This window comes from Notolabrus celidotus, chromosome 17 (assembly GCF_009762535.1).
Source record: "Notolabrus celidotus isolate fNotCel1 chromosome 17, fNotCel1.pri, whole genome shotgun sequence".
NCBI classification, from domain to species: Eukaryota; Metazoa; Chordata; class Actinopteri; order Labriformes; family Labridae; genus Notolabrus; species Notolabrus celidotus.
Genome location: NC_048288.1, coordinates 6,368,953 through 6,391,768, shown reverse-complemented (window position 1 = coordinate 6,391,768; position 22,816 = coordinate 6,368,953). Strand labels below are relative to the sequence as shown.

The 22,816-nt window shown below is 41.5% G+C and overlaps 2 protein-coding genes across 2 annotated transcripts; one reads left to right on the top strand and one right to left on the bottom strand.

The window, feature by feature from the left end:
• Positions 1 to 1,831: 1,831 nt before the first annotated feature.
• On the top strand, positions 1,832 to 15,418 carry si:ch211-217a12.1 (alanine aminotransferase 2-like). Its single transcript, XM_034706177.1, has 12 exons — positions 1,832 to 1,874; positions 1,954 to 2,157; positions 8,288 to 8,377; positions 8,484 to 8,592; positions 8,788 to 8,921; positions 12,189 to 12,432; positions 12,521 to 12,600; positions 12,713 to 12,849; positions 12,936 to 13,110; positions 14,403 to 14,558; positions 14,642 to 14,754; positions 14,905 to 15,418. Exons 2-12 carry the CDS (start codon positions 2,011 to 2,013, stop codon positions 14,993 to 14,995), a joined length of 1,476 nt encoding a protein of 491 aa, XP_034562068.1. The 5' UTR covers positions 1,832 to 1,874; positions 1,954 to 2,010; the 3' UTR covers positions 14,996 to 15,418.
• A 55-nt stretch (positions 15,419 to 15,473) lies between these two features.
• On the bottom strand, positions 15,474 to 22,301 carry pdia4 (protein disulfide isomerase family A, member 4). Its single transcript, XM_034706176.1, has 10 exons — positions 22,017 to 22,301; positions 20,897 to 21,074; positions 20,586 to 20,791; positions 20,359 to 20,497; positions 20,051 to 20,256; positions 19,801 to 19,959; positions 19,509 to 19,660; positions 17,378 to 17,534; positions 16,749 to 16,982; positions 15,474 to 16,147 (listed from the first exon to the last, which is right to left on the bottom strand). The coding sequence occupies exons 1-10, from the start codon at positions 22,090 to 22,092 to the stop codon at positions 15,732 to 15,734; spliced, it is 1,923 nt and encodes a 640-aa protein (XP_034562067.1). The 5' UTR covers positions 22,093 to 22,301; the 3' UTR covers positions 15,474 to 15,731.
• Positions 22,302 to 22,816: the final 515 nt, after the last annotated feature.

Genomic DNA, 22,816 nt, shown 5'->3' with positions numbered 1-22,816 from the left:
GATTCATAAAGACTATTAGAGCACTAGAAGATGATCCAATTCGCACTAAAGTTTACATATATGTAAACTTGTCACAGCAGGAACACTGGATCCAAAATCTTCGAAAGGAGCCACATATTGTACGCAAGCTTACCAAGCGGCAACCTCTGGTCTCAAACTATAAAGCCAATGCGGAAGTGTTATAAACTGCAATTCATCGAGAATCCGCTTGAGGCTGGCTGCAGAAACACCAGAAGCCACATAGACAGGAATGGAAAAAAGACGATCTTTGCAGCATTAATAAACATGTTTACAGCCTGGTTCAAAAAACGGCTTGGCCCTATGAATCTAATTTCTCTATCGGCTCACACTGTACGGGGGGTGAATTTTTTTCTAACGTGACCGCTCAGAGGATATTAAGATTACCAGTTTTTGCCCAAATAAGGACATGACTGACTCCTGGTCAGGAACACATAGCTGTTGGCTAGGAGGCTCACACCACGTCACACTCTGCCTGGTTGAGTTCTACATTTCCAATATGGCTGCTGCCGTCAGCTGGCTTCAAAACAGCTCTCAGAAACAGATTGGTGACGTCACAGATACGTCCATATTTTATACAGTCTGTGGTGCTTACTGTACATGTGCATGCGTAACAGGTGCGCTCTTCTGTCACTACTACCACTACACCCCTGCATACAACACAGTCCAGCAAGAACTGTTCATTCTGGAGCTGGGGGTCCAAAATACTCAACTTTACCTTCTTCATTATTATAATCTCTCTGTTCTCTTGCTGTAAACATTACACACTGTGTCAGGTGAATGGGTAACCTGTGTTAGGTGTGTTCTCAGCAGGTTTAAGGGCTTAAAGAATAAAATATTCTGCCCACTATTAGACTCATCATGTCGAAAAATACAACAGCTGTTTTTGTAAAAAAGATAGTTCATTAAAGTGAACGTTTTCAGAATGTACTTTTTTGCACTAAAACCATAGACTGTATAAATAATGGATAGTATTCGTAACATCACCTGAGCGCTGTTTTGAAGCCAATCGACGGCGGCAGCCATATTGGTAATTCGGAACTCAACCAAAGTGTGACATAAAGAGGTGGAGTTTGAGCCTCCTAGCCAACAGCTATGTGTTCCTGTCCGGAAGTCAAGTCAGTCATGTCCTTATTTGGGAAAAAACTCGTAATCTTAATATCTTCTGAACCATCACGTAAGAAATTTTTTTTTATTAATGCTGCAAAGATTGTCTTCTTTGAATGGGTGTGTATTTGGTTTCTGGTGTTTCTGCAGCCAGCCTCAAGTGGATTCTCGATGAACTGCAGTTTATAACACTTCCGCATGGGCTTCATAGTTTGAGACCGGAGGTTGCCACTTGACTAAAACAAAGGGCAAAATTTAGAGTTTTCATTATTTATAGGTTATATGGTATGATTTTAATCCGGCCCCCTTCAGATCATCTTGGGCTGTATTTGGCCCCTGAACTGATATGAGTTTGACGCCCCTGTTTTAAAGTGTCTTTCCACTCTTGCGCAACACCGTTCATATAAATTCCCCTGACAGATTGGGATTGTAAAAACTTTCCCTCACTCATAATTCGCCCTCTTTATCTCGAGTGAGATGCTTTTTCTTCACATTTGATAAGCTGCCAGAGTCAGACAGAGATTTATCTTTTCTGCACGCGGAGGGCACTTGAGGTAGAATTTGTCCGATAGCACGTGAAGGGGTCCGAGAGAAGTCAGTGAAGGAATCCAGCCAACCACGGGCAGGCGCGAGCGAAGGCGTGTCACACGGGCGGGTGGGAATATGAAGCGCGAGAGGCTCAACTGTCAGTCAGGGAGCGAGGAGGGAAAGTAAACACACCCGAGCTCACAGAACTCCTGCTGCAGAAGGTAACAGCTGATACTTTATCTCCTCTGGAACAGCGTCATGTTTCTGTTCATGCATGATGTTTATACGTCTGTGTTTCAGATACCGGACCAGCGCGCGACAACGGCGGAACAAAAAGCGTGACATAACAAAAAGAAAATGTCCCAGCAGGCAGTGAACGGGGTCCCGCACCGGGGCAAGGTGCTAACCCTGGACAACATGAACCCCAATGTGAAGCAGGTCGAGTACGCGGTGCGAGGTCCCATCGTGCAGCGGGCGGTGCAGATAGAGAAGGAGCTGAAAGAGGTAAAGCTGGGGGCTGCCCCTCGGGAATGTTTGATAATGCACCAGGGGAACAGAGAATAAGAGCAGAATGTTCACCCATGCATTCTTGACTGCACTCTTGCTTTGTGAAAATACGTTTAGATGTATTTTAAAAAGTACTTTGAATACTTCAGTATTTCTAAAATGAGTACTCCAGGACTTTAACTCAAGTCATAATCTGACTGAACAACTTTCACTTGTATTGGAGTTATGTTTGATCAGGAGGATCTATACTTAAGTAATGAAGACGTGTACTTTGTCCAACACTGGTCGGTGTAGAAAAGCATTATTTTGTAAAGCGCTTTTCATACAATGATATTGTAACACAAAGTGAACCCCAATGAAAAAGGACCTATAATAGTAGAGTAAAGTGTGAAACATGTATGAAAAGTTGTTCTGTTTATGTAAATCATATCACTTTGCATACAACAGCTGACGCTTCTTCGGGATCACTTATGTAGTCATGTAAATGGGATGCATGTAGAAAAACAGGACTGGTGTGAAGATGATGATCTGCACAGCTGTTTCCCTTTAACAGTTGGAATTTAACCACAGCAAACAACAAAACACATTCATAGTTTTTCCTTTAAGCTGACAACTTCACGTTTTGTTTTGGTCATGCACCTTTTTCTAATATTTAGTCTTATAAAAGTGTATCTGAGCTCTTTATATCATGTATTTCAATGGATTTTGGCATACAAGTGACATTCTTCCTATTTGGCATAAAGCATCCCCTCTGTTTCCTGTAGCTATAATAAGATGATCCAGATATTGGAAGGAGAAGTAGGTAGTCTACGTGAATAAGACACTTGCTGTGGACACGTTTTTTGCTGACTGGCTTAGAGAGAGAGAGAGCATTCAGGACGCAGTCAGTAGGTCAGCTTTAAAAGTCCCTGCATGACAGCAGCGGTGGGACTGTTCTGTTCTGTTCTGCATATAACCACTCCTATTACATCCTGCTTTCGTAATATTGATCCTCGCTGGTTTCCTAAGGAAGGACCAGCAGGTTGAGCGGGAGTCTTTTAAAAGCTGTAATGCAACCCTGTCTGGAGTTATGTGGTCCACGTAGGACTCGTAATGAGCTGGAGGGAACTGCTCTACTCCAAAGTGCATTTCACTCACTCTGCTCACGCCTGAGCTGACTGCAGGATCCAGAGAGGAGGATGTGTATATGGTGAAGGGTTATTATGTAAGATGAGAGGGTGCATTCTCTGCCCTCTTTTGTGTCCCTGGGTTTGCCCAGGTCCCTCCTCCCCATATGCAAGCGAGTCCATTGGACGAAGCTGCAGCTGTGAGGCCCGGCGGCGTCACAGGCCTTTCTCTGCAAGGAGCTTGATTGCAAACAGTCCTAGTCCTGCTTAAAGTGCTCCAGTTCTTGGTAGTCCTCTTGTTTTTCTTCCCCTTGTGGAAGACGAAGCAAAAACCAACCTGTTGGTTTGAATCATCACTCAGTTCATCAGTTTTTACATGAATATGTCGATGTGGGGAAATCAAGAGCACAGGAGAGATGATGATTGAAGTGCAAACAAACCTGCTTTACATATAGGATGCTGATCATTAATGGGTTAAGTCAACATGAGTTGCTTCTCTAGTTTTCTGAACAAACATCAGGCTTTCTCTTCCAGGCTTGAGTCCACCTGTAAAACGGAGCTGCCTGTGGACATGCAGAATGAAACAGTGGTGAATGTGACATCCAGGAGTCCTCTGAGGGGTCAGGGGGGTTCACAGCGCCGCAGTTGCCAAGTGATCTGCAGGTCTGCTTCCTGTCAGATCTGTGACTGGAACACTTTCACTGATGGCTCAGCAGATTTTATGCAAGTGTGTGTTTGTGGAGCCATGCGCTGGAGTGGCGATGACCCTTATAAATCCTTACACAGACATCTGGTATGACATTGTCTGCACTGCGGTGAGCTAATTTAGGCTTAGATTTCAGCTGCGGGGAACTCTGCATTTCTGTGACAATGGAGAGGTGACGCAGAGAGATTTAACTTTTCAGTTACATGTTTCTTTTTTGTCCAAGTCAGTTGTTCTAGTCCCTGTGTTTGCATTCTTTACAGTGTATGGGGAAGCTTTCTCTCATCCCAGTCTGCATTGTGTTGGAAATAATGTTGAGTGAGATGATCACATGATCAGTGCAGCAGTGGTTATTCATTAGTTTGCATCAGCTGGAGTTTCATTCAGATAAGTTACAATTGGTTAAGTGTGACAGAACGCTGTTGGAGGGGTGACAGTTTCAGATCATGTTATGAAGATAGATTAAAAAATGCAAAAGAAGAACTTTGTAGAGTCAAACAAGTTGGTTTCAGTTGCTGTTTGAATATGGTTACGTATTACATCACAATAAAACTCACACACTTTTCTCCCTGACTAAATCTAGAAGTTAAAATGTGTTAGGTCTACATTCCCAAGCCCTTATAAAGTTTAAAATGTCCCTTAGAGTTTATTTTGTATTTTGTAGAAATAAAACCTGACAGAATTGAACAGGCCAGTTTTTGATCATCCCCCTTCTTTGCCTGGTTCAGCGGTCCGGCCTGGGTAATCAGTGCCTGGTGCTGAGTGAGCAGGAGAGCGCAGCGCTGAGCCGGGGGGGGGGGGGACCGAGCGGCTCGTTTCTCTCTCTCGACCTTGGAGAACAGCAGCGTCTTTGTTGCTCTGGGGCGAAGACTAAAAAAACGAACGCACTGCATCCAGTTACTTAGAGCTCAAACAAGCTTATATCTGATTTCACGCTGAACCACAGGGACCTCGTAGGACCTGCGTTTACCACCATGCAGAGACACTTAGAAATCTGAAAATATTTCCTCAGCTGAAAAGAGTTATCTCTCGTTGTCCTCGGATGCCTTATGCCTGGTATTTTATTTTGAAGAACATGTCCAATCATGACGAGGATCTTCCTTACTGCATGACTTGTTTGAGATATTCGGACAGAATAAATACTCCGAACTGATATATTATCACTGATATGGTACATTAACATTCACGACTGTAATGATTTAACACTGGATTTCAGTTGAGTGAACGCAGTACTTCCTGCAGCTTTCCGTCTGTATGAAATGAAACATCAGTTTACAAACCACAAAACATGTTCAGACTCACATCCACTTAACCACCTGAGACAGGTTGCATCACATTTACTTACTGGCAGACAACACTAGACTAAACAAGTTGTGTTTGTTTCTGTCACTAAATAAGCAAACTGAAACTTTATGTTTTATTGAATCAAGTTTCTTTTGTATTCTGCTGGCGGGACAAACGGTTGGTTGATAACTGTGTTATAATTCAATTTAGTTTTTTTTTAAAGGGGACATATCACGCTTTTTTCATCAATATATATTGGTCTAAGAGGTCCTCAAAACATGTCTTTAAAGTTTATGCTCAAAAAAACACTTTGAAATCAGATTTTGGCATGCCTGAAAAGTCCTCTTCTTCATTCCTCCTCAGAACACTCTGTTTTCCCTCTGACCAAGCCCCCTCCGGAAGTGAATGTGCCTCGGCTCTCCAGCACGTTGATCTAATGTTTACATGTTGGCTAAATATACACGGCTGCTCAGAGATCGCGTTACTTCAACCCTCTGAATCTGATCCTGACGGAGAGGCGCCTGTAGCAGGACCTTTCTGAACGATTGGTCACAGATTTAGTGTTTCTTGTTGTTTTATTTATCAGTATGTAGACGTGTGTCTTGGTACACAGCTACGAACATGTAGCTATGTGGCTATGCTAACTAGCGCTAGCACTTATCCATGATAAATAAAAATCATCCACTAGATCTTCAAATCTGCAGACGTGGGGAGTAAAACCGACCTCTGCCAGAAAGGCAGCAGGACCTTTTATGAAGGATTGGTCACAGATTTAGTGTTTCTTGTTGTTTTATTTGTCAGTATGTCGACGTGTGTCTTGGTACACAGCTACAGCTACAGCTACAGCTACAGCTACAGCTATGAACATATAGCTATGTGGCTATGCTAATTAGCGCTAGCACTTATCCATGACAAATAAAAATCATCCACTATATCTTCAAATCTGCAGACGTGGGGAGTAAAACCGACCTTTGTGTTTATTAAGACAGCCTACAACTAGCATGCCTCCCTCCTAAGCTCCTTGTTAGCACACATTTGTGCAGGTAATGAAAAACGGAGGGGGGAGTCAGTATTATTTTATACAGTCTATGGGCTGAACAAGCTCCGAGCTCTGACTCCGTGACAGACCGGATATTGTTGTTACGTAACAAAAACACGGAAGTCTGAAACGGCTCGTTTCACACACATTTACAGAAAGGTGGAGAAATCAAAACAGGGGCAGAATGGATTTTTTTCATTCTCGGGGGGTTTGTAGACATGCCAGGGACACATATTTCAGGTAAAGAACCATTAAAAAGTCAATTTTGCATGATATGTCACCTTTAAAGGCTACAAAGTCAAAATTATTGTACTTAACACTTAGATTTAAACTCATAATAAGTACTTTTTTAAAAACTTTGACAGAACAATCCAAACATGTCAAAGGTATTAATGGACATTTTGAATCAACAACTTGTAAATACAAATTTCTGGTATGTTGAAAATCAAGTATTTAAAATGTTGAATTTCATACCTGCAGAAAAATGTTCAGTTTTTAAGTTTATTATTTTTCTGCATAAACCAAAAGGCAAAGAGCAAAATCCTCCAGCCATCGTACCTCCTGCTCTTCCCCCGCATGACATTACATCTGCTATGACATCATCGCATCTGATTAACGGCAACAGGTGCAGCATATTTTTCCCAGCAAACAGACTTACAGGCACCAAACCAGAGGTCCAATTAGATCAGGGACACAAAGATGAAGGACCTGCTGATTGGATGAAGATGAAAAGTGAGCAAATGATTTAGATGAGCACAGAAACAAGAAAGACTCTGCACGTCGTGCGATTGCATTACGCCAGCGATTCTCCTCCGTGGCCAGAAACAGAGGGGGGTTTGTGTCTCTGTGTGGCCCGGCAGCAGCAGCAGCGTCATCCCTGCTCAAACCAGCCAGCGCTTCCTGCAAGCCAAAACAGACTCCGTGCCAGCCGGGGTCTTTGTGAAACAAAAGGCTGCTAATGAGAGGGGATGCATGTGTGAGATGAATACAAGTGTCTCTGCTTTGATTTACATGCTGAGCCATCAGGTGGCAACAGCAGGGCGGATGAACAGGACATGTGATGCAGTTGTTAACTCTGATTCCCTGTGCGGGTTTCAAGTCTTAAGGATACTTTTGATTTAATTTAATATTATAAAGGTGGATGGCATGTCTCCACCTCCTCTAGGCCTACAACAATGAAGCCAAAATAAATCACACAGAGGGCTCTGACACCTTGCTTTTTGGAGCTGAAGCCTGCGCCATAGAGATCGACTGGTGAAGCCGTGATATTGATGTCCAACCTCAAACAAAAACATTAAACCTACTGATCACAACAGGGAGAGACCTCAGGTTGCACGATTTTTGTGAAGGGTTATAATGTGTTAACAGATTCTAATTTTGATGTTTGTTACATTTCCCCTTTCCATTCCTCTTTTATTCTGCTAAAATCACAGAAGCTTAATTTGTCAACAGAGCTGACAATCATGGTTTAATTCCTTTTATTTATATCCTTAAAGAAACGTTTCCAATTAAACTTTTGGGACATAAATCAGCATAATACCAATTTACTGAAATGATAGAAACCATGCTTAAATATGATTGTTTTTGCACTTATTGGAATTTTAAAGTTCAACCCATGTTCCATCTGTTAACATGGAGGAGGCGGCCCTTATGACAAACAGCTGATATGATGCAGTGTTTGTTGTGTGTTAGATTACAGGGAGCTATTAAAATGATGATTACGTTTTATGAGGACGTTTCTAAGTGGTTCAGGTTTTGCTACAAACCCCATCCACATGGTAGTATTTCTGTGCTCATCTAACCCACCTCTGCAGAGCCTGAACTCTAGAAGTTTCTCCTGAGTCTTGACCTACATACAGTATCTCCTCCACACCGTCTCCTTCTTGTGTGAGCACACGTTCTGTTTTTTGCAGAGCTGTCCCGACATGTCAGAAATGTGGCCTCACTTTTGCTCAGAAACGTCCCAGATTCTAACGGATGTCCTTATCTTTCCAGGGCGTCAAGAAACCCTTCACAGAAGTCATCAAAGCTAACATAGGTGACGCCCACGCGATGGGACAGAAACCAATCACATTTCTCCGACAGGTAGGACCACTATTTGCATGTTTGCTTCAGGATATTTGACTAAACTCACCCATGCTTCAAACACGCTGATTTTTTTTTGTCTCTCCTCTTCTCTCTCGTCTCTTAGGTCTTGGCTTTGTGTGCTTACCCTGAACTCTTGGAAGACAACAAGTTCCCAGAGGACGCCAAGCAAAGAGCGCGGCGAATTCTTGAGGCGTGTGGAGGCCACAGCATAGGTCAGGCAACTCCCCCTCTCTCCACCAACCAGAGTCACATCCCGTCTTTCCAAAACACACACGTCACCACCATCCGCCTCCATTTGTCTACTCATTAATAATTGATCTGAAAGTTAGAACAGTATCTAAACGGAACATCAAGTAATCAATGCAGCTGGCTCTGTTTGAATCAAAGTTCATCCTTGTGTGTTAAAGGGGCCTACAGTGCAAGCCAGGGCATCGAGTGTATTCGTCAGGATGTGGCACGCTACATCGAGAAGAGGGATGGTGGGATCCCCTCCAATCCTGACAACATCTACCTTTCCACCGGGGCCAGTGATGCCATCGTGGTAAGATTTCTACTTTTATTATCTCTAGAAAAGAGCTGACAAAGGGAGAGCAAGCATCCGAAAACTGATTTATGAGTTTATGTTTGATATAAATCCATCACACATGACCTACTTTAGAGTGTTTGAATCTTTTCTCTGTTCAAGTCCTGTTAATTATACACTTAACTGTACTTTGAAAATGAGAAACTGACTCCACCCAGAGACCTTTGTCACCGTCTGAGCAGCTTTCTCCTGTTTTATGTAACCTAATCCAGCTACTGTATGACCTCAAGATACACTCAACTACTGCTCTACGTGATATCTGCTCTGAAGTCAATCAGCTCTGCACTGTCACATTTATGCAAACAGAGAGGTTCGTCACTCGCCAGATTGGTTGTACATTATCACTCCTTAACAAATGCTGCTCTGGTTTTCTGCCAATTCAACAGGTGGCTCATGGGCCAAATCAGGCCCTTAAATAACCTCATTTAGGCCCTTTATTAATCTACATGCTACAAAGTATTACTTATAGTCAGAGATATAACAGCTCCTGTTACTGACGCTACCATGCAGAGCTTGTTCTTTATTTTTCACGTGATGATGACAGAAAGTGAAGAACATTACAGCAAGGCAGGTTATGAAGCACCATCCATACAAAGAGTTCCTTTAAAACCAAAACAATATCTAAAATACTTAAACTCCACACCCATTTGTGCATGCCATGGCCTTATTCACTTTAAGATTGTGCACTCCCTCCAGATGTCAAAGGTTAAGCTTTCCAGAATCTTCCCTGAAATTAGCCCTACATGTGACAGATGCAAGCAAAGTCTTTATCACTCCTTTTGGTCATGTCCAAACCTTTAAACATTCTGGTCTGCAATATTTGATGCATTCCAACTTCCCCACCGTGTCAACTCACTCTGACTAAAGTGCAGTTGAGTCGCAGAGCCGGCTCGGCACTTCTCACAGGGCGTCTCGTTCTTCTGAGTTGGAAGAGTGACTGTCCTCTGACTTTTAGAAGGTGGATTTGTGAGGTCATGCATTTTCTCAAAATAGAAAAGATAAGGTACACACTGCGAGGATCCACCAAGAAGTTTGATACATTATGGCAGACTTTTATTTCTAATGTGAAGGGACAGATGATTCTGCTCGGCCCATAAAAAGGGTAAAGCTTTGTATAAACATAAACTCTGATCTGATGCACTTTTGTTGTTATTATTATTGTTATTTCCATTAGCACTATTTTTATTTCTCTTTGTGTTTTTCATGTGTTTTATTTTTTATAATATGACTTGTAGCTAGTTTTGTTTGGTTTTCTCTTTATTTATTATTTCTCAACTCAACTCTCAACTCATTTTTATTTATATAGCACCTCTCATACATTCAAGCATGCAGCCCAAAGTGCATCACAAAAGAAGAAACAACAACCAGGGAGACAAAAAAACAACAGTCAAGGTAAAGGTGATAAGGAAAGGGAGATAAAATACTTTAAAATAAAACCATGAAGATCAAATCAATAAAATAAGATCAGAGAAGTAACAGAAAAAAATCAATAAAATCAATAAAATCATTGTGAAAAATCAATAAAATTAAACCTGAGAAGTAACAGAAAAAATAAACACATTATAATAAAATCAATAAAATCAATTCAGAGAAGTAACAGAAAAAAAAATTTAAAAAAAAAAATAAATAAATAAAATCATTATAATAAAATCAATAAAATTAAATCAGATAAATACCAGAAAAAGAAATATGAATATGTAATATAATATAGTAAAATAGAATAAAATAGAATAAATACAATTATGCTAAAACAATGGTCATAATGGTAATTATGCAGTCCAGGGCTAAAAGGAAATTACTCCATTTTAAAAGCCAGATTTAAAAGTTAAGTCTTAAGTTTACTTGTAAAAATGTATGTGTTGTCTATGTTGTATGTGGTCATTGTTAGTACGACAAATTCAATAAAGACACAGTTACTACTAAAAAAAAACAGTAACATTAACAGCACTAAAAGAAACATGTCATGAAGAAAACATGAACATTAAAACATAAAATATATTAAAAAATGAGATTAAGAAAGTAAAATGTATTAAAACATTACAGAAAAACTCAGTTTGTTAAAAGAAAAAAATGTTAAAATCATGAGAATTAATTCACACTGGTAAAATGTGTTTAAATAAATAAAAAGTAATGTTTAAAATACTTTAACTCGTTACAGGGAAGAGTCAGCAAGGAGGAATGTTTTTAGTCTAAGTGGTCAGAGTCATTTACAAGGGCACATTACATAAACTTTACACACCCTCTCCCCACACACACTTTCACACACACATACACTTTCATACTCACACACAAACACACACACACACAACCACACACGCACACACACACACACACACACACACACACACACACACACACACACACACACACACACACACACAACCACACGCACACAACCACACACACACACACACACACATACACATACACACACACACACACACACACAGCTCTTTGTGATTAAAAAGAGGAACATAGACAAAGACAAAAAAAAGGATGAAACTGAGTAAAAGGTATTAAAAGCTTCTTCTTCTACAGAATTAAAAAGGTTCTGCATGTTCCTGTTGTTTTGAAGAACATAAGTACTCACATGAATCAAACCCTGTCACATTAAAAAAAGAACTGAAATACTCACACACACCCAGCACACAACCATGTGCACCAAGACACGCCCTCCATTTAAACTAATAGAACTGGACTGATCTCTCTATATATAGGTGATGTTTAATGAATGGGTTATTATGCAAAACAGAATCCTGACAGAGTGAGAAATGCTCCCTCACAATCGATGGCTGGTAACTTCAGAGGATACACTATTATTGGGATACACTACTATTATTACTTTTCTGTTGGCATGTCCTTCTCACCTAACCAGTCCTGTACCTCGGCCAAGTCTCACACCAAGCTCTGCCACCGTTTGCGGTTCCTTTGTGTCTGCTTTCTTCAACTTAGCTCCTTGTGCTGTGGCATCCTTTGGTTGTATTAATAATATCCTCCATGTTTTCTACCTTTGCTATCAGAAACACGTGTTTTTGCCTCATAGTAAACAATCCCTGGTGTCTCTCTTGCTCTTCAGAAATGTTTATTGCTCTTAAGGTTTTGTCCCATCAGAATCAAGTATTTAACATCTATATCTAAACATCTGTAAACATTTACCAAACTCTATTCTTCAACTCGCATCTAAACTCTGATCCTTCCTCCTCTCTCTCCCCCGTCTGATCCCAGACCATGCTGAAGCTGCTGGTGCGCGGCGAGGGCCGTGACCGCACAGGCGTGATGATCTCCATCCCACAGTACCCTCTGTACTCGGCGGCCGTGGCAGACCTGGGCGCGGTGCAGGTCAGTTACTACCTGGACGAGGACAAGTGCTGGAGTCTAGATGTTGCTGAGGTCAGGAGAGCTCTTAATGAAGCCAGGCAGCACTGCAACCCACGCGTCCTCTGCATCATCAACCCTGGAAACCCCACTGGTACGTCTGCTGGCAGAACTCTGCGGCAGTTTTTGATGATGTCAGAGTGTGTGTGCACTATTGACTTGCATCTGTGTGTGTGTTGCAGGTCAGGTCCAGAGCAGACAGTGCATCGAAGATGTGATCCGATTCGCTAAAGAGGAGCATCTCTTCCTCATGGCTGATGAGGTAAATCACAAATGTCTTCAGTTTTTTACTGTCTTTTCTTTGTCTCCTCTTGTCTCAGTGGATTGTGTATAGCTTCTTTTAGTTGTGTTTTAAAGCCGCTCTCCTTCTCCAGGTCTATCAGGATAACGTGTACGCAGAGGGCTGTAAGTTTCACTCCTTTAAGAAGGTGTTGTTTGAGATGGGACCAGAGTACTCTGGCACAGTTGAGATGGCCTCCTTCCACTCCACCTCCAAGTGCTACATGGGAGAGTGAGTAACTAAACACATACACACATAATGACCCTTGTAGTTGAGTCTGTATGTTTGACTCCCTCCTCCTCTGTTTGCTCCGTCAGGTGTGGATTCCGTGGCGGATACATGGAAATAATCAACATGGACCCTGAGGTGAAGGCCCAGCTCACCAAGCTGGTGTCGGTGCGTCTGTGCCCCCCTGTCCCCGGACAGGCTCTCCTGGACCTGGTGGTGAACCCGCCGCAGCCCGATGAGCCTTCTTACGCCACATTTATGAAGGTCTGTAAAACACACACCAGCTGGCACACATCCTGGTGATACTTGAGTGTATGCAAACACAGAATTTACTTGTGTAAATTTGAGTTGTATAATCCATGTACGTAGATTATTGGGCGTGCTAAAGTCCTCACATGGTACTTTGGAGTAATCAGCTTTGAATCCTGTGCTCAGTGAGTTCTGTGAGATCATCATGTGTAATCAGGGATGATTAGGCACCTCTCATTTGAGATTTGCACACAAGATTACACATAATATGCATGCTATTGTGTTGTAAGCCTGTGTCAGTCTGGTTTACTGTTAACTGGAGACTACTGTCTACAACAACAAAAGGTTAGTAGTTTCACCCAGAATCAGTCGCAGCGTCTACCTGCAGAACTGGCTGGGCAAGATTTGAAACTTCCAAAAAATGCTCAAGCCCAGTGACCCAAAAAAGGAGATCTCACTTCACATCTTCATGGACGGGTGTTTGGTAGAGAACAAGGTAAAAGAAAAATGTGGTTGTGTTGCAGGTTTAGTGGCACAGATTGGGCCTCTTCAAATCTGCATTGGTTAAAGCTTGATGTCGTATCCTGCAGACATAAACTGCTTTGATCAAGATAGAAATAATACAATCACACTCATGTAAATAACTAAAACTTTACAATACTGGACCTTTATAACACTTCTCACACTCTTATATTAGGTGTTTTATATTTACATGTAGGCTACGTACAAAAAACAAGCTGTTTATAAACAAAATACTGAATAATATGTCTGCAAAAAAAGACATGCTACCAAAGAAGAAAGGGAGTTAAAGTGAGGAGGGACTGATTTAGGAGTGGGTGATAGGCTGGCTTAGAATGCTGTGTGGATTTCTGGGTATTGCACTACCTCAAGTGGCCACAAGGGGGCCAAAAGACAGCCAACTAAACTAATGGGATCAATTCAGGTGTCTGTTTTTACATTAAATGCAGGATTGTCTCTATCATATCAGACGCCCATCACAAGACAGGTGTCCAACAATCTCATGTTGGTTATAACATGCTCATTCGAGTAAATAAAGCATGTTTTTATACCAAGAGGCTGGGACTGTACAGTATTTGTAGAGATACATGTCACACGTGCTTGAGCTTTTTTCTTCTTAACACTGATATACCTGAGAAAGATTTCATGAGATATTTTAGAGCATCTGAATGCCTCTAGTATTTGTCTTTTGGCCAATGGATACATCTGTATATCTTTATAGACTCTCCTGGGTTTAAGTTCACGTGACCTTTCACCCCTGACAGCTTCACTCTCTACCCCTCTTCTAGGAGCGGACGGCAGTGTTGGCGGCTTTAGCAGAGAAGGCCGGTCTAACAGAGCAGATATTCAACAAGGTACCTGGTATCACCTGTAACCCTGTGCAGGGCGCCATGTACACCTTTCCCCGCATCACTCTACCTCAGAAGGCCATCGACAAGGCAAAGGTCTGCGTTACACACATCTACCCCTCACTGATGCACATTACATGTTACATCTTTGTGGTACAAATGTGTGTGTGACCCCACAGGAGGAGGGCTCAGTCCCAGACATGTTTTACTGCATGAAGCTGCTGGAGGAGGAGGGAATCTGCTTGGTGCCAGGAAGCGGCTTTGGCCAGAGAGAGGGAACTTTCCACTTCAGGTTAGTGCTTCTAAACAAGCTTCATGTTGTTGTTCTGACTTCCTGATAGTAATTTATAGAATTCCTGTGATCAAATCAGCACATTTAAAGCTGTCTGTATTTTCACTTCTGGTTCAAACACTTCTGTTGCTGTCGTGCATCTTCTTCCAGGATGACCATTTTGCCTCCCACTGAGAAGCTGAAAGTCGTCCTGCAGAAAATCAGCAACTTCCACCAGAGGTTCACGAAAGAGTTTTCATAACAAGGCAGAACTGCATCTCGAGAATCGTCTTAGTCAGTGCCAGTAATCGTCCTCAAGTGCCTTGATGAGATGGACGCATCAGTCCCTGCAGTAAATCTCTCTTTCAGACTGTATTCACAGTAGATCAGAGTTTCACATCAGTGAGGAACACTTCCTGGTTTACACAGCTCCAGAGAGTGGTAGATTCTTGTGTACATACAGCATGTTAAGATGTGATGAACTTTAATACATGATGCACTTTCCCAAAGTATTACCAGGCCAGGTTTGTAATGTTCATAGAGATTTTATAGATGTAATCATGTTATAACCACAGATATCTCCTGCCAGTACGTAGAGCAGACACATGTTCTTACTTGATTAATCCAACATGCATTAGTGTTCAAATGTTCTTATGTGATTAAACACTTGAATTTCTAACCCTGATTTCCTGCAGTGTGTTTCTAACGTGTGTTTGTCAGACAGAATCAAAGAGATCACATTGAAGTGCTGGCGCCCAAAGCTGCCATCATTTTTACTTTTATTTAAAAATCTTCAACAGTGCTTACATGCTTTTAGAAACAAAGAAAGCTGAATCTCTCAGAATGAACAGAAACTAAAACGATGATTGTAATCATCACAGTAACTCCTTTTTAACTTCCCCTTCCTTCCCTTCACCTCCACAGAGTCCTCCTCGGTGTCTCTGAGACCCCGCTCGAGCAAGATTAGAGTTCTCAGCTACTCACAGAGAGCGACATTCTCAAAGTTCGTCTCTCTGCTGTGACAGCTTTGTGGCGTGCTGTTCGATAAACTTGCTGAAGCCGTCTACCGTTCTGTCCCCGCCTTCGAATTTGATCGGGCTCTGCTTGCTGTTGCTCGGGGCGAAGTATATCGTGGGGAAACCTTCAACTTTGTAGCCGTCGTATGGCACGTCGTTGGCTGTGGCGTCCATCTTTGCGATCACCAGATTCTTCTCCGCCTTAAACTTTTTGCCGAGCGCTATGTATTCAGGGTCCAGCTTTTTACAGTGGCCGCACCACGGAGCGTAGAACTCAATGAGGACGTCATTCTGGGTATCCATCACGATGTCTTCAAACGTTTTACCTACGACCACCTTCACTGGTCCTTTGTTGTTCTTTGGCACCGGCTGCGACTTGATGATGGGCTTCAGCTTCCCTGTGGACCAGAGAGAAGATCAGAACAAGCGTTGTAAGAGCCATAATGTGTAAATTTAAGTTGTTTAAAAATATAGTGCTAAATTCATGTTTTGTGCATCTTTGAAGAAAGAAATAACACCCAGTGCACAAGGGGTTAACGTGATTGGATAGCTCCCTTGGTAGTTAATGATTGACTCACTTGGCACATGCAGTGAGTGAGACAGCTGTTGAGAGCATACAGTTTTCTACCATGTGACATGTGACTTCAAATTTTTAATTAAAAAGATTCTAGTGTCAGTTGCATTGTAAATAAAGTTGACGTGCCTGCAGCTCTTTCGTGGCTTTGGTATCCAGAGGAAACGTCACTACAGGCGTGCTCATGTAAAGTCAAGGTTTCTTTTTTTCAGCAGCAAAATATGTAAATGATGCTTTCAATCTTTACAAGATGATATCTAATAAATCAGATTCAGCTCGTTCATTTAAACAATGCAAGGTGCATATCTGCTGCCCCCACATGGAGGAATATTTAACACTAAATACATCAAATTAGAGTCAATGCAAAACTGACCTTATAAAGGCTAAGATAAAAAAAAAGACTGGCTTTAAAACTCATCGCTCACCTTTCTTGAAAGCCATGACAAAGTCTCTCAGCACTTCAGAGTCAAACTCATCTGGGTCCATGGCATATTTTTTGCCTCCCTCCCCCTGAATTCCCACATTCACATCCTCTCCACTGTCGCTCAGGCCCAGGCCCTTCAGCTCCTCTGCGTAGTCTTCCTCGTCGGCGATGGCAAACGTGTACTCAGGGAAGTCCTTCGCCACAGCGAGCACCTTGGACCTCCAGAACTGTGTGGCTACGAAGAAAAGACAAAGACCATGAGTGATGTCATTTGTTCTCTAAATCCTTTAAAGTCAAAGTGTCTTTGTCAATACTACAGAATGTACAGAGGATTGATATTCTCTCAGACCCTTGGTGCAACAACAAACATTAAATAAACACAAAACAAATTAAGATAAAAGGCATGCAAAATAATAATAATAATAATAATAATAATGCTAAAAAATTAGCCAACTGACTAATGAATATAATAAAACAGATTACAAACAGTGAAAATCGTTATGACATAAATTCCATAGCTCTGTTTAAATTGTCCTCACATAAAGAGTGACATAGCAGTCAATTTAAAAAGCTGCATGTTAATTATTGGGAAAGATCTCAGGTCAGATTTGATGTTACTATGAGACTCACCTTTCCTGTAGTCAAAACTAAAGTCCACTCCATAATAAACGACCACCAGGGGTCTCTTTGTGTAGCGTTTGGCATCATTGCTTGGTTTTCTGTGGCCCACCAGAGGGATCACATGCTTTCTGAAGAACTCCTGCACCTCTGACACGGCTGTGGAGTCCTGTAAAGACAGAAATGTGACTTTAGTTCATCTGTCTGTTTTTTTTTTTTGTAAGTTATATTTTGGGGCTTTTTTGCTTTTATTGACAGAACAGCTGAAGAGAGAAAAGAAACGTGGGGAGTAGAGAGCGGGGGAAGTTATGCAGCAAATGGTTGACCGGCCGGGAGTCGAACCGGCATCCTCTGTGACGAGGACTACAGCCCCGATACGTTGGACGCCCCAGATCTGTCTGTTTTTAAGATGAATAATGGAGCACTGAAGAGTAGATCAGCCGTAAGAGATTCCACTCCAATACTTAACTTACATTGATATAAGACCTCAAAGAAAGCAGCCGTGCATTAAATTCTCGGACATCATCCAGGTGGGCTGCATATGTGAAAGAACACGGATAACCTTTTTTTAACCATATGTCATCTTTGACATGTTCCTGAAAACCTCAGAATAAAATGTTGTCAGGTAGCCAGGGTTGAGCTGAAGTGGGACTGCCCCAGATAAAAATCAAGAAAAGTCCCTGAGGGAAGTACACAACCTGAATGTTAAGGTTTTGAAATTACCACCTGTACTGACACCAGCAAGATATCTTTCTGGTACAGAACTGGACAATGTGCTGGATCCAGTATCCACCAAGAGAATTAGTATAACATCTTAAACAGCAAAGAAATATATTCTGCTTAATTAAAAGGCACGCAGAGTCAGTGACATCTTTTAAATCTCTTCTTAAAACCCATTGTTACAGACTTGCTTTTATGTGACTTTATCTTTCTAACCGCTTTTACTTCTATTCTAATATTATTTCAGTTTTTATCCAACTAATTCATTGTCTTAAATTTTATTCGATTAGCTAATTTGATTATTTATTGTTTTAATTTAATATTTTTATTTTATTATTTTAATATTCCTAATTCATCCTTTTCATTTTTTCAAATTTTCCCGATGTGATGTCGTCCTCTTATCCTGAATACCTCTTATCGCCCTTTTAAATGCTTTTATTTACTTATACTAAACTTATACTTTTACTTATTTATTTATTTTGATCTATTTACCCTGAAAAACCGCTCAACAATGATTTACTGGTCTATTGTCACACCACTCCATACTGTTTAACTGACGTGTATTCCTTTTAACCTCTTGCGTTGTATTCTGTTTTGCATTGTTAAAATGTTCTCCTCCCTCTCTGTCAAATTGTTTACTCTGCTATTGAACTACGCTTTGTTTGTCAAAGCACTTTGTAAACATTTGTTTTTAAAGGGTGCTATATAAATAAATTTATTATTATTATTATTATTATTATTATTATTATTATTAATTAGAATCAGCAAAGACCTGAATGATACTTTAAGACTAGAGCAGCCCACTTATGACTTAGAGAATCAAGGGGACGTATTTTTGGAAACATGGAAACAGTTTATGGACCTCTGACCAATCACTCAGCAGAGCCTGGTGTACTCTGGCCTTAACAACTGTGACAAAAGACAGAACTCTTGTATCTATTAATTTTGTTATTTATTCTTTTTATTAAATTTACATTTTTTTAAACTTATTTTGGCTGTCAGGATTAGTACTTTTTGTTTTAATTTTGGAAAAAAAAAGAAAAGAAAAGTCACAGCTAACAACTGGGTGGTGTGATGATTTGCTGAACACTCTACTTTTCATTTTGTTTCTACTGTTTTATTCATTTTGTGGACACACCCTTCAACATGATGGAAGTCACACAAACACAGGAAGTAACTGAAGACTCTCCCTCCTGCACACGCTAATCAGCCGACCCCCCCCCCCCCCCCCCCCCCCCCCAGTCTAGCACCTACCTTACAAGCAGAGCATGCTGGGTTCTGAGAGCATGTTCGACACATGATCAAAGATATGAAAATATGCATCTATAAAATATCAGGTGCTCTCGGTTAAATGGTCTAATTAAACCAATTCCAAACACAACTAATAAAGACTCCTACAGTTAAAGGATAAAGCAGACAGTACCTGCACTGTGAGTGAGCGTGAAGATGGCTCGTACTTGGAGCGGAACCTCTCCGGCTGAACGATGACAACCTGACCAGGTGAAGCCTTCAGCAGTTTGGCCACTTCAGAGCTGAATGTGTGACGGAAGGCGAAATCTTCCCTCAAGGCGTTACCTGATAAGAAGACACACAGCAGAGAGTCACATCTATGTGCATTTGAAAATGAAGAAAAGCTTGTTGTCTTTGTCACAGATGGAAGGAAGATCCTTGATATAGTTGGATTTCTCATCTCAGGCTGAGCTCACGATACTCACAGGCCTCAATGTAGATCTCGTAGGCTGCATCCTGTTCCCCAGAAAACACACCAACAATCACAGCATCGTCCCCGTCCTTGATGAGCTCCTGCACCTGTTTTGCTGCCTGGACCTGCTTAGAGGGAGGCCCAGCCTGCTCTCCCATGTACTCAACAATCCCTACAGGAAGACAAGAAACAGAGGTGAGGCAACAGTGACCTACGAAAATAGTGAAGGCGGACCTGAAAAGGCTCCAGAGTGAGCGACCTACCGTGCTTCTCTCTGGGCCCGTTGTAGTCGAACATCTTTCCTCTCCTGAAGATCTTGAGTGTGGGGTAACCTGTGACTTCAAAACGTGTGGCGATATCGTTCTCCACGGTGGCGTCTACCTTGGCCAGAGGGATGGGAGGAGAGCGCTGACTGAGCTCTTGGGCTGCTTTCTCGTACTCTGGAGCGAGACTCTTACAGTGTCCGCACCTGAACGCCACAACAACCAAATAATGAGTGGTTTAATGAGGACAGGTCAGATCCAACAGAACTGACTCAGACAGCAGCAACAGTGTTTAATAAGTGACTGACCATGGAGCGTAGAACTCCACCAGGATGATGTCCGCGTTGTTGACGGTCTCATCAAAGTTGTCGTTGGTCAGCACCAGTGTCGCCTCAGGAGGGGGCTTCCAGTCCGGATGAGCCACCTCTTTGACTCTTGCCACAATAGCTGCAATAACAGTTCACAGATCATGTCATGCTCAAACAAGACTTCAAGTTTGAGCTGAAAAGGAAGAGAGAAGAGAGGATGCTCCTACCTGTCTCTGTCCGCTCTCCATCGTACTCGATAGGCTCCCCATTTTTCAGGATCTTGATAGTTGGATACCCGGACACTTCGAACCTAGTCCCCAACCCGCTTGCTTCTGTTGCATCAACTTTTGCCACAGGTATAGGAGGGTCGTTCTCCTTGAGAGTCTGAGCGATTTTTTCATACTCCGGTGCAAACTGTTTGCAGTGGCCACACCTGAAAAAGACAAACAAAGAACACAGGAGTCAAAGAAAGCTGGAAGGAGTACAGAGCGTAAGAGATCCTGTACAATCTTTGTGAACAGAGGAATGACTGGCGTACCATGGGGCGTAAAACTCAATCAAAACTGTGTCTTTGCCCTCCATGAAAGTGTCAAAGTTGTTGTCTTTCAGCACAAATACCCCGTTTTCTTCTTTCACCTCAGTGTCATCATCATCATCATCATCCTCATCATCACTGTCCTCCTCCTCCTCGGTCTCCAATTTATCATCTGTAACTTCTGACAGCGAACAAGGAAGTGACACAAGATTAGTATAGTTCAGGCAGACATCCTCCCATCTGTATACTGAGTGTTTCACAGGCATGAAAAGTATAAACATAGAGCAATGACTGCAACATACAACACCAGTCAAAAGTTTGAACTCACCGTCTCGTTCAATTGTTTTTTATTTATTTTAATTATTTTCAACATTGTAGATTAATACTGAAGACATCAAAACTATAAAATAATCTGGTTTTACCATAATCTGGATTACAACAGTAGTCAGATAGGGCGATCCATTGTGTACTAACCCTACCTCTGAACAACACAACTGATGGTCTCAAACACATTAAGAAGGCAATTCATTCTACAAATGAACTCTTGACAAGGCTCATGTTCATTAGAAACCATTCCAGGAGACCACTTCATGAAGCAGACTGAGAGAATACCAAGAGTGTGCAAAGCTGTCATGAAGGAAAAAGGGGGCTACTTTGCAGAATCTAAAATATAAAACAGATTCTGCTTTGTTTAACACTTTTTTGTGCATTCAATAATTCCATATATGTTCTTTTATAGTTTTGATATATTCAGTATTAATCTACAGTGTTTACCATCATTAAAATAAATACAAACCCTTGAATGAGAAGGTGTTTCCAAACTTTTGACTGGTAGTGTACATCCGGGTAGATAAAGAGGGGTATGCACTGACAAAGTGTTTGTTTAACAGCTGAATTATAATTTCTAGATATATGTAATGTTAGTGTTGAGATTTGCAAGCAGGTTAGCTTCATATTAGTGACTTCTGACTTCTGTTGACATTAGCAGACCTGCTAGCAAGCTATCAGGGTAGCACACCCAGCAGTAACTTAAAGAAATCACATGCAAGCTGCGTTATAACTCCACTTATAAAGATCATACACTTAAAATAAAAGCATAATAATGTTAAAAAGTTTAACCCACCATCGTCACATCTGCTGACAGTCACAAAGTGTGCAACGCCGAGCAGCAGCAGCAGCAGCAGAGCAACCTTCCTCATTGTGCAGAGATGACTCGGCCCGGTGTGAACGAGCAGCAGGCTAATTAATTTATCTAATCACGAGGATGAATGTCATCCGAATACTCTCGGCTGAGCAGACCCGCCGTCCGGATCAATACTGACGTGTGTCTGTGGTCTCCTTTGGCTCCTAGTTTCATACAAACTAATCGCTCCTGAAAACACGCACGCCGCCTCTTCCGTCTGGAACTTGTCTGACTTGCCACGTTCTGATTGGTCCTCAGCATAGGCTGTCCTCCAATCACAGCTCGCCACTCAACTCGACGTTGGAGGATGTTATTGGATACTGGCGTGTATTGTTTCCCAGATTCTGGTGCCAATAAAACACACTCTGCTGAAGGATTACATGATGATTTATCCACATATCTTTTACTCAGATGAATTCATAGTTACCACACAGCTGTTTTTACAGATAATGGAACCTTCTGTTAAATATTTACACTGCAAATATCTTTTTTTAAAGGCATCAAATTTTCTTTAAGGGTAAATCCACACACATCATATCAGGAGTAATCACATACAATTCTCATATTAAAAAAATACAAGACAGATTTGCTAAAAAAAATCCTTTCAAAAACCGATGTGTGCAACTGTGATGCATGAATAAAAGTCACTAATGCATGAGGTAGGTTGTATATTTATAAAGATAGAATAGAATAGAATAGAATAGAAAAGATTAGAATATCATAGAATAGAATAGAATGGA

Excerpts from the sequence above, each read along its gene's own strand:
- si:ch211-217a12.1 (XM_034706177.1), top strand. The coding sequence starts at position 2,011 with ATGTCCCAGCAGGCAGTGAACGGGGTCCCGCACCGGGGCAAGGTGCTA. Across the intron at positions 8,922-12,188 it reads GGGCCAGTGATGCCATCGTG|ACCATGCTGAAGCTGCTGGT; the intron begins GTAAGATTTCTA and ends GTCTGATCCCAG. Across the intron at positions 14,755-14,904 it reads GAGGGAACTTTCCACTTCAG|GATGACCATTTTGCCTCCCA; the intron begins GTTAGTGCTTCT and ends ATCTTCTTCCAG.
- pdia4 (XM_034706176.1), bottom strand. The coding sequence starts at position 22,092 with ATGAGGAAGGTTGCTCTGCTGCTGCTGCTGCTGCTCGGCGTTGCACAC. Across the intron at positions 19,661-19,800 it reads CGAGATCTACATTGAGGCCT|GTAACGCCTTGAGGGAAGAT; the intron begins GTGAGTATCGTG and ends TCTTCTTATCAG. Across the intron at positions 16,983-17,377 it reads TAGTTTTGACTACAGGAAAG|CCACACAGTTCTGGAGGTCC; the intron begins GTGAGTCTCATA and ends TTTTCTTCGTAG.